Here is an 11,705-nt window from a genome sequence, read left to right on the forward strand (position 1 = left end):
TAGGAAAGATTGATCGGCAAGCTTGATGATGCTCTGTAGGCATATAGAACAGCTCACATCTCCATACAAACTGGTTTTTGGAAAGGCGTGCCATGTACTGGTTGAACTTGAGCATAGAGCTTATTGGGCAATAAAGAAGCTGAACTTAGACATGATACAAGCTGGTGAAAAGTGGTTGTTGCAGCTGCACGATTTGGATGAGTTTCACCATCATGCTTATGAGAACGCGAAAATGTGCAAGGAGCGAACTAAAAGAATACATGATAAGTGAATCCAACCTCGTGAGTTTAAGCCTGGGCAGTTAGCGTTACTTTATAATTCCCGTCTGAAGATCTTTGGTAGGAAGTTAAAGAGTAAGTGGTCTAGGCCATTTGAGATAGTGCGTGTGACAGCACATGGAGCGGTTCAGTTGAAGCCGCTAGATTCTGACGAGTCGCTTTTGGTGAATGGGCAACGAGTGAAGCACTACTTTGGAGAGGTCATTGATAGCGATAGGACCTCGGTGGAACTGGAAGAGGCTTAAGAGAGCCGGTGTCGTGCCGCGACGTTAAATCAAGCACTTCTCGGGAGGCAACCCGAAGCGTAATAAAAAAATGAAAAAATTAGAAAAATACAAATAGGGTCGTGCCACAACCTTAACTAAGGCACTGGTTAGGAGGCAACCCAACGTTTTTACAGTTACCCACGGCCCATTTTACTTCCATTCTCAAATTTTCTTCAACTCTCTCAAACTCTAACCCCAAAAACTCAAAACAAAAAAAAAAAAAAACAAAAAAAACATAAAAAAAAAAAAAAAAAAAAAACCTCTCCTAATCCCTCTCTTTCACAATCAAAACTCAAGAAATTTCATCCATCCCTCATTAATTCAACAAGGTAAGTAATTTCATCTTTACTACATGAATCACACTTTCCCCTTTCTCTTGTTCTTGAGTTTTTGAAAGATGACGAAGTTAGGGTTATGAGTTTGGGCGAAGTTGGGGCAAGGATTGGTATTGTTTGGTTATAATTGATGCTCAGGGCTAGAAAGTGAATCCCAATTGAAAAAGGAGGGTTTCCAAAACCCCATTGTTGTCAAAAATTCAAGGGATGATTCTATGCCTATAAGGTGTTTGATAAAAGTCTTGAAAGAAGTTTTTTGTGAAAATTATGAATTCTTCAGTAGCAATGGAACATTAAACAACAATATGAACCCTTGGGCATCAATTTACATCATAAAATTGAACTTTAAATGGGTTGAGAAAATTTGTGAACCACCAACCCAAAGTCCTAAAACATGAACTTTGTTTTTTAGGTATTTTGATTTTAGTGGAGGAGTAGTTAACTTCTTTCTTTTCCATTTTTGTAATGTAGTTTAGAATAAGTGTGGGGTCGGTTCAACCCCAATTGTGCGAAAACGATGTAATAATCATGATTAGGGCCCGCAAAAGTGAAAGGGCCACACACTCTAGACTTGAGTACATGACATAGAATTAAGTGTGAGGTGATTATTGAATTGTACTTAGCGTGTGGTGTGATGTTGTTTTGCGATGTGCGAAATGGTTAACACAAAGAACAAAAGAAAGTCTACCGCTAACTCTTCCCAAGGCACAAAACGGGGGAGAGCGAACCCCCCAAAAGCTAAAAAGGCAATCAAATCGCTATCAGGGTAAGCAACCAACCACTCCTATCCATCGAGCTCCACCTTCGAGGCGCAAGCCAGATATCCGAGTATCCGAGGAGGATTGGTATGACACATTCAACCCCACAATTGGGTACATCCATGAGCATGCCATAAATGGCACCCTTTTGTAGAGCCGGTTCATAAATGTATACAATCGGCTCGTGGATATGAGGTGGGTGTCAATCTTTGAGACGCCGGGGCCAGTCAACATTGATCTAGTCCTCGAGTTCTATGCCAACATCCAGTTCGATCGAGATGGAACATGGAAACCAACTGTTTATTTGAGGGGAGGGGATATACCTATATCGCCATCCTTGTTGTGTGCACACTTAGGATTCCCTGACTATCCTATCTAGCCGCTGCTGGACTTCATCTATAAGCCTGATTATAAAGCCATTCGGGAAACCTTATGTGGCACTGATTCCAAATCTTCCTGGGCCTGTTACGCTGGAAAATAGAGAAAGTACAAATTTATGAAGATGAGCAATTTCAGTCAGGAAGCGCGAGTGTGGTTGCGAATTTTGAACTATCGGATTTGGCCATTAGAGCACTACTCCGAGGTGCAAAAGGAGCGAGTGTGCACTGTCTACTTCCTTATAACGGGGCAACCCCTAAACATAGGGTATTTGATGATACAAGAAATGAAGAGGGTCCGAGAGTACACACCACCGAGATTGAGTTTCGGTAATACTCTCATGGCGTACTTGATGAACATGAATGAAAGATTGGCAAAGCCGTATGATAGAGTGTTAGCACCACCGGATGACGTGCTTGACATTTCAAATGTCCGCACTCCCGGCTTGAGTAAAAAGCAGCAGGTCACCCGCACGGAGGAGATGTCAGCCCAATCCACAGTGCTGGCCTAGCTTTACAAAGGTATGACAGTGGTGGCTGAGCACTTCAACATAGACTTGTCGTTGTGTTTGTTGTGGTCCCGCACACCTCGTACTCCTGAGTTCTTTCGGGTGATGAGGCCAAGTTAGCTTCCAATGAGGATGTGAACTCGGCGGACTTGATTGAGGTCGATAGAGCAGAGGAGGTAGAGTCACAGATGGATGAGGAAAATGAAGAAGTTGAAGAAGAAGCCGAGCTGGTTGACGGTGAGGCTGATGATGAGGATTACATTGAGGAGGACGACTAGGCCCTAGTGTGCCCCAAGGAGTATCTCTCGCCTTACTTTTGTTTTTACCTTTTCATATGCGACCGAGGGCGTTGCGTAAAGTAAGTGTGCGCAAATGCGTACGTCTCGAGATAGAGGATGATTATGTCGTAGGATTTTTTTGTTTTAGGATTTAACTATTCTTTACTTCATTTAGTTTAGGAATACTTTTAGAAAAAAAAACACACACAGAGAGAAAAAGCCAAAAAGATTTTTTTTCTTAGGTTTATTCGGCCCTCGGTAGTGGCATAAGTCATCCGTTAGGATTTTGTTTCTTGTTTTTATTATTTTTAGTCGTAGAAAGGGATTTTCCTGATGACGGGTGGATGACAACCTGCTTGAGGGAAAATTAGTCCATAGAAAGACCATTCAAATGCTAGGTGCTCGGGTAAGGTGAAATATTGGCAATATGAGCAATTCTTGTTGTTTGTGAAAGCATGCCGTGAAATTACATAACCATTCTAGAACACTTAAATGGTATTGTGAATTGACTTACTTATGACACATTTGGCATTATATGTATGTGTTGCTTGATTGGAGGGATAATATGATCCTTCTTGCGTTGCTTGTGTGCCATGTGTGCGTAAGGATTCGATATTTATCCATGCTTGGTATTTGATGTCTAGAACTTGCCCCGTATGTTCGTGAAACGAAATGAAGTATGTTGTAAATTAGAAAGTGATAGAGGCATTTCTTTGTTAGTCTAAATTTTAACTTGTTCCTTCCAACCCGTGCATGCACATGTGACCCTAGTTAGCCCCGTTGAGCCTTTAGCCTTTTTCTTTGATAAACAATCTATAAGCCCTACCCTTTCATTCTAGTTAGCTTATTTTTGATCCAATATACTCCTTGAGCACTTTAATGATAAAATGATGTAATTGGAGTTGGGAGTTGATAAAAAGTATGGTGTTTGTTGGTTAAAATCGAGTTAAGTCTATTGGTGCACCTAAAATGAAGCAAAGTTAGCTTGTTAGTTGGGGATCTAGAAAAAAAAATAGTTAGTAGTCTTGTGAATAAAATTTCCCCTCTAACTTGCATTGTTGAAAAAAAAAAAAAAAGTGGTGCTTAATTGTAAATAATCAACTTGGGATTGATTCGGGGGGATTGGTTGGTTGGTTGTGAAGTTGGGTGACAAAGGAGGTTTTCCAAACATGTTTGTTGAATGTATTAAAGTGCTTAGGGAGGTTAGTCACTATTATCCAAATAATTCCTACCTGTCCCCTAGCCTACATTACAACCCTCTAAGTGCTCCTTGATCCTATGGCTCGATGTGCTTATATTAGTGGAGCGGTTGCACTACGGGCAAGCTTATGGTATGTCGTATTTAGCATGTGATATTCTTTTGTTGAGAGTGAGAGTAATTGTTAAATTCATGTCCATTGAAATGAAAATGTTTTGTCTTGTGAGATATATGGACAACTCTCTTCTTGTGAGGGCACATAGTTGACAACAGGATGGTGAAATATTGGATTCTTGTTCAAGTAGCATGATTGTTTTGTTTTAAGTGGTGTCGGTTAGTCATATAATTTTTGAAAACAAAGTGTCTTGAGAAGGTTATGGTTGTTGTTATGCTAAACTGAATTTCTTTTGATCTTTGGAATGTCTTTCGAAGGAATTTGCTCGATGTTTGATTCATCAGGTGTTTTTTAAATAAGCGATATTAGCCGAAACCTGAGCAGACCTGTTTCAATGGCTTGTAGGGAAATTTGGTAGGTTGGCAATGGCAAGTGTTTACTCGGGGATGAGTAAAGTCTATGTGGGGAGTGGTGATATTTGGCACAAATATCGATGTTTAGCGTCACATTACCTCTTGTTCTTAGTACTTTAATCGCATTTTCTATGATGGAATCATTGTATTCTTGCTTATATTGGTATGTTTTGTGTATTCAGGTACAATGAGGACAAATGATGAGAAACCGAGCATTTTGGATAAATTTGGAGGTGATTCGGTGTGCACGAGTTAACGAGAGGTGCTCGCAACACTTAGAAGATGTTTTGGACAACTGAAAGAAGATACGCGTTATGCCCGCATCGCGTAGAAGGCAGACACACGTTACACCCACGTCGCGGGTAGTAGACGTGAAAAACAACTGCAGACCAAAGCAAATCAGAAAACTCAGAGGATACCCGCGTTCCACCTGCTACGCGGGTATAATGTGAGCAGGCGTCCTGCTTTCCCATTTTGATTAGGATTTGGTCGAATTATTTTAGTTTTAACCCTAGACTATAAATAGACGTTTTATTAGGGATTAATGACGTGTTGGGATTTTTGCTAAGACTTGTAAGCCATCATCTTTACTTTCTCTCTCTAGGTTTATTTTCTTTTCTTCTTTTCAACCCTAGATGATTCATGGATTCTTGTTCTTCATCTAGAATCATGAGTAGCTAAACTTCTTTAATTCTAGGGTTGTGGCGAAAGACATGATAGTTGGTTTGACGATAATTTCTATCAATTAAATTATCATATTTTGGGTTGCTTATTTATTCTTGTGCTTAATTGTTTAATTACTTGATCACTAATTAGACACTATCTGTAGTGTGTGAGTTGAACTTGAAAGAGGGAATTCACATAGGTAATAAGAATAAATAGAGTTTATTTGATTTAATCATTTCGCTACTGAGGATAGAGATATATCCTTTAGCCCTACTTAGTTGGTTACGGAGAAATAAATGCGTTCTTGTTACCTCTGGCGACCATAGAGATATAGGCGTTATAGTAGCATCTACAGGCTTGTGAGTAGTTCGAGAGAATATCATAAAGTTATAATTAACCCGTCAACTAGTAACCCAGGAAATAAGATAGGTAAAATTGTCAAAAGATCAACTGGATTGTCGAAAGCCATGACCCTGAAACTTTCTCTCATCTGATAAACCTTACAGTCTTCGTCACAAGTTTCTCAGTCACAAAAACATTCATACTCAATTGTTTACTTTCAATTTTAGTTTAGTCATAACAATCACTTTGATTGTCACCTTCTTCAATAGTTACAACGAAATTTGAATTAGTTGAACAGTATAAAATCTAAGTCTTTGTGGATACGATATCTGGACTTAAAAAACCTATATTACTTATACGACCGCGCTTATACTTGCGTCTGCGTTTGGGAGCAACAAGCCCTTCACACCTTGCTTTATGTTTCCTTCCGTTAAGATGGGACTTCAAGTTTTGCTCTGAGGTGGTTGTCAATTGGCATACTGCACAAGTCCACTCTGTCTGAACTTGCTTTGAAGAAGTAATCTCTGGAAGTTTAATCTCTTCAGCATCTGCTGGAACTACCATTTCCTTGATCTGCACTCCTGTCGTTTTCTTCTCAATCTGAATTGGATATCCCTGCAGTTGCACAGATATCTTAATCGCTGGTATACAGATTACTTTTGCTTGAATACAGAAACACAAAAACTAGGATAGAATAAAGGTGGTACTGATGTTTAAAAATATTTAAGAGCATTAATTATCTCCCTTTTCTAATGGCTTCAAATGTTTACAGGAGAAACAGAGGCTCAAGGCCATACTAAGATCTATAAACGAATGCAAACTTCAAAAAGGATTAATTTTACAAAATGCACCAGTTTAACTTTTAGGTTGCTCGGCGATTATTTTAGCATAAACAAGGTTTCTTCTTGGCCTAAATGATAATGCATTTGGATTCAGTGTGCATTATTATTTGCCATCTTGCCATTTAGCTTGATGGACGAGCCTACTTTTGTTTTCATATACAGTAAGCTTCACCTCAAGCTCTCCTCTTGTCATCAATCATGAATAGCAGCTTGTTTAATGTTTCATCTATCAAGGCATCTAGAGCAATACTTGTGAACACATAATATTCCAAAAGAAGTATGGAAATTCAAGGGTTAAGAAATATAACCTGTTTGGTCTCAGCTGCTTCATGTTTTGCCATATGCTCCATCACTTTGATATCTTCCCAAACAGAACCACTCCCTTCACATTCTCTCTGATTGGAGGTAATATGTTTGTTATGGGATTTTAAGGAAAGAAAGCATGTGCACAGACAGAAATAAATTCACCACAAACGAACAAGTAATTAGTTCTGTTGTTAACAAAAGGAAAATTCAGACTTTTTGATACTTTATTTGAGAAAACTGACAACTGCATAATGTTTATTACAATAACCTACTTCTCACGTACATACAATAGTTTAGGGGTTTGAAGGTACACAACATCTATGCAAACAAAGCATTCACGAATTTGCTGGAAATAAGCAAATCTCCAAAATAAGTGCATGATAACATTGTTAGGATCAAGCACATACAATTACATCAAAAGCTATAGCTGGTACCAAAAACGTAACTTTATTTCTTAACCCAGACCATTAAGCAACTGCATGTTCGATAATGACTCCGTCCTGGGCCTCGCTATAGGCAAGATGTTGGTGTTAGCCAGCGACCCACCCCCTCCCCTAGAAAAAAACGCTTGCCACACACACCATGTTGTTCCTAGGAATCAAACTCATGATCGTGCCTCTGATACGACTTGTTAGGATCAAGCGTTCACCATCATCCCAAAAGCTATAGCCTATAGCAAGGATGCAACTTTATTTCTTGACCTAGCCCATCAAGCAAGTGCGTGTGCTCGTGTTAGATCATGACGCCGACTTACGTCATCCCTGGCCATAGGCGGATCTACGATTTCTAGAACATTGGTGCACCACTTAAAAAAAAAAAAGGAGAGGAAAAACAGTAGCATAAAAAAAGTAGCAAGTAGGAATTGATCCCTAATCCTCTAGGTAAATAACTCAACATTCAACCAAGTGCATTCATCCTTTTGGAGCACAGGTGCCAGCAGCTAACATTATATCAATTCAAGAAAATATATACATAAGATACCTAGTTTTACGGACAGACATGGGTTCACGTGCACCGTAATTTACATAGTAAATTACCCCCTGTCCCCAGCCCATCACCCGGGCCTCGCCATAGGGGGTATATTATTACCAAACAATATCACATATATGCAGACCATTTAACTTGTATTCAACTGCTGATGAAACTTTCAAATCATTCTAGAATGAAAATGCCAATAAAGAAGCAGCACAAGAAGTCAAAAGTTGTTTAATACAGTACAGGGAGCTAGAAACAACAGCTGAAGCACCTGGCTGGGGGTAAGCTTTCCTGCTTCATCATGATAAGTAGGAAGTTGCTATAAAATCCAGTGGAATATGTAGTTATACATTTGCTTCTGTAACGGTGGCAATCTAACTTTTGGCTACTGATATGGATTAGCAGTCTCGACTTTTATGTAACTAACTGATGTACATCAAAGCAAGTGTGTCCAATTCGATAATGAACTGGCTACTCCTTGCGAAAGTAACGTCTGACATACCTTGTTTGCAATAAGTTTCTCCAGAGCATCAGAGCCATTTTCTTCAAGATACCTCTCTGCCACAGCCAGGAATGTTTCGTTCTTGAGAGATGGATCCTCCATTGGCTTGTTAAACCAGTCAGTAACAGTTTGAAGGTTGACAGACACGCACAAATATAGAAGGCGTAGGTAAACATAATAAGAATCATTAAACTGCCTGATACTATCGTGCAGTTTAAGCAGAAAACATGGACGAATAAGGCTTTGATAAAGATAGCACGCGCCGTTAAACTGCGGTATCACCAACCAACATATGGTTATTAATTTTATATATGGCCACAGAGGAACCCTGCCAAAGTAAAATGAAAAGATATTAGTATATGCAACAGGAGTAGTTTCTCATGTCATGTTGCACAAATTTTCTCGAGATGCTTCAGCAAACTAGCTCTGGAAATTCTCAACTTAACACCAAGGGAATAAACACTAGCAAGAACAGACATATAATTACCAACATAGACGAGTAACTGAAAGAAGTGCATTATTTGACTTTTGAGGTTCACTTGAAAAAGATTGTGTCACAATTCAATGAGTCAATATAAGGGTATGGATCCAGAAACAAAGTGTAAGTACATGAGTGGGTACAAGCACAAGAATTTGCATATGAAGCATTTACTTGTTCTGTTGGGTTTAGTATCAAATAGCTAACTGCCTACAAGGTAAGGCCACTAATTGAGGATATCATAAGTTTGTTAACCATTAACGTCTTTGAGTTTGCCCCTTATTTTCTTCAAGACAGAAAAAATTTGCCCAATGAGCTTACTGGAAGTTAATCTAATTAAAAAGTGTCAATAATTCAAAGAGCTCCTATTTCCATATGATTTAAAGAGGATTATGAAAGGAATACACGTAAAATGAAGGTCACAAATTTTTGGCCCTTTTAATGTAGCCAACTAAGAGTACAGCACATTAGCATTCAATAAGTTTCTCAAAGACGTGCTCAAACAGAGAAATAAAGGATAAAATGGTCCAATATGCGACTAGCTTCCTCATGTGATACTTGGAGCCAGCCTCAATCGCTCGTATTGTTGCACATCTGCGGTTCCACAAAAGAATTGGTAAAAGTTAGCAGTAACAAGCAAAAATGCTACACCAGTATAACCAAAATTGGAAATGAAAGCATTCAATAATTGAAACTTTGTTATGCCTTAGGGTGCACTTGGCCAGGGGCGTAGCTACCTTTAGTGAAGGGGCCTCAATTGAATTCCCTCCGCCTGAATATTACACTAAGATAAAAGGATAATACAACTTTTCTGATATATATAAATTGTTGAATCCCCTCGAGCTCGACATAGGATAAAATCTTAGATGGGACACTTTTACTTTTTTTAATCCCTTCAAATTCTTGGCTCTGCCACTGCATTTGGCATGGAGAAAAATGTTTCATTAGAAAATATTTTCTATGAAGAAATGTCGTATGAGGAAAATGCTTACAGTAAAACAAAAAAATCGCTTTGAAATCATTTACTTGATTATTTATTTGGTCGGTATAAAAGTAGGTGACTTATGGTAATTGTAATAGTTGACAACACAAAATAGAAGTTGGAATATTTTAAAGAGATAAGGGTCAAAAACACACATCAAGTATCACTATGTTTTTAGTTTCCTATCTGAACTATCCGGTGTGAGAGTTTCCTACCGAAACAATCACCAACGAATTATTTCCTCTATCGTCCCAATTTATGTGAAACAGTTCGGATTTCGAGAGTCAAACAAGAAAATCTTTGACCGCGATTTATTTGTACGCCGTTTAAATATTTTAAAATGTTTATTATTGTAACTTATGGTACTTTTTATCTATTGTCTAAATATCTCAATTATTTCTCAAAATACTTAAAGATTGTATTTCTAAATTCACAGTCAAAATAAAAAGTTTTGACTCTCGAAATCCGAACTGTATCACATAAATTGGGACCAGAGGCGGACCCAGAATTTTGACGCAGAGGGGGCATCAATGACCACTGCCTTAATATAAATATGTCACTTATTATGTAAAAGTTTGGCGTGCAACTCTTTGAAAACTTAATAATTATGCTAAGTTATTGTTAAAGAAGTAGTATAAAATATAAGCTTCAAAATTGGAAGAAACGAAAATAGGTTTAGAACAAAAACAAAACAAACTCAACAAAAAATAGAAATAAAGGTGCTGCAAGCGAGACTCAAACCTAGGTGTCATATAAGGACCAAGGGCACAACAACCAAATGCGAAAAGATATGGATATCTTTCAGGGGTCCTTTTAAATACATATACATTCTTTAAGGTATATACACCATATATGTACAGGGTATTCCCGAGGTTGGGGGGGACACGCAACCCCCTCCTAATAAGGTAGGTCCGCCCCTGATTGGGACAGAGGGAGTAGCAAAACACACCTCAACTATCGGTTGTTCACTTATCCTACCGTTGTAACATCACATACTATGTGCAAAATAGACTTGTAAAGGACAAAGGAAAGTTAATGAGTACACTTACAGAGGATAGACCAGAGCAAGTACCGGCCTGCAAATACGGTAGACCAAAAATCAAGAGTATGAATACATGCAATATACATACTCCAATATGTAGACTCATGCATATACGTATAGTGTTGGGGAAAAAAAAAAAGGTAGATAAAGCTAAAGTCTTGTTTATTTAAGCCAACTTGGCAAGATTTCATGTCCCAAGTTTCATTTTTAACAAACAACACATAATGGAGAAAGAAAATAAATTTACCAAGCAAGGAAATCGATCAAGTGAAGTGTATATCTGAGAAAACCCATTTTGGAAAATTTTCTTCACTTTTCTTTTGTTGCAATTTCATAGCTTGAGTTCCATCAAGTTCTTGGGTTTCTATGATCACAAGACTTTTTGAAGATGAAAAGAAGTAAGCAGTTTTCAAAAATAGGTCTTTCTTTTCCAAGTAATAACAAAAATATCCTACTAATGGTGTGTTGTAAAGTGGAAAGGGCAGGTCAATTTTGGAAAATTAATATAATTGACCCGTCTTTCTATGTTCCAATCAAATAAAACCATTGAGTTTTCATTTTTATTTTTTTTAATGTAATTCTTCCGAGCTGGAATTAGCGCCCTAATTAATAAAAGTTCAGTCACCATAATCCTTTCAACTTTCTTTTTCTCCCTTGATGCTATTCCTTTCTTATTATTTTCACATCAGTACAACTGACTTGTTCTTTAATTTTGGCTGACATTTGCAAAATGGGGAATATTCAAATTCGTTGCTCTTAACACATTTACATTGTCATGAATAGTAAAGGCTGAACACGTACGAAAACACGTGAGACACGATTTTTCATTTAGACATATAAATTTAAGGTATTCCTATTAAGAATCTACACTATTCGCAATTTATTCCAATTAGACACTTTTTGATGAGTTGACACATAGAGTGAGTTTCATCCAATATAGACTTGTAAAGAGCCCCAAAGAATAGTTTTTTTCTTTTTTCTTTTTATTTCCTCCCTCTCCTCCTCCTCCTCCTGAGTTGTCTAAGATTGCTTCTTCCTCAATG

At 38.0% G+C, this 11,705-nt stretch overlaps 2 protein-coding genes across 2 annotated transcripts in view; both read right to left on the reverse strand.

The window, feature by feature from the left end:
• Positions 1 to 5,841: 5,841 nt before the first annotated feature.
• Positions 5,842 to 8,262, reverse strand: LOC132048781 (uncharacterized). The gene is made up of 4 exons (XM_059439466.1): positions 8,161 to 8,262; positions 7,897 to 7,977; positions 6,686 to 6,772; positions 5,842 to 6,150 (listed from the first exon to the last, which is right to left on the reverse strand). Exons 1-4 carry the CDS (start codon positions 8,260 to 8,262, stop codon positions 5,842 to 5,844), a joined length of 579 nt encoding a protein of 192 aa, XP_059295449.1.
• LOC132048785 (uncharacterized) overlaps positions 6,038 to 11,705 on the reverse strand; it is a 63,906-nt gene continuing 58,238 nt past the window's right edge. The window contains exons 10-11 of the mRNA XM_059439467.1: positions 6,686 to 6,772; positions 6,038 to 6,150 (exon numbers count right to left, since the gene is read on the reverse strand). The gene's annotated coding sequence lies outside the window, so the exon portion shown is untranslated. The remainder of the gene's footprint in view (positions 6,151 to 6,685; positions 6,773 to 11,705) is intronic.

The sequence above is a fragment of the Lycium ferocissimum genome, chromosome 3 (assembly GCF_029784015.1).
Source record: "Lycium ferocissimum isolate CSIRO_LF1 chromosome 3, AGI_CSIRO_Lferr_CH_V1, whole genome shotgun sequence".
NCBI classification, from domain to species: domain Eukaryota; kingdom Viridiplantae; phylum Streptophyta; class Magnoliopsida; order Solanales; family Solanaceae; genus Lycium; species Lycium ferocissimum.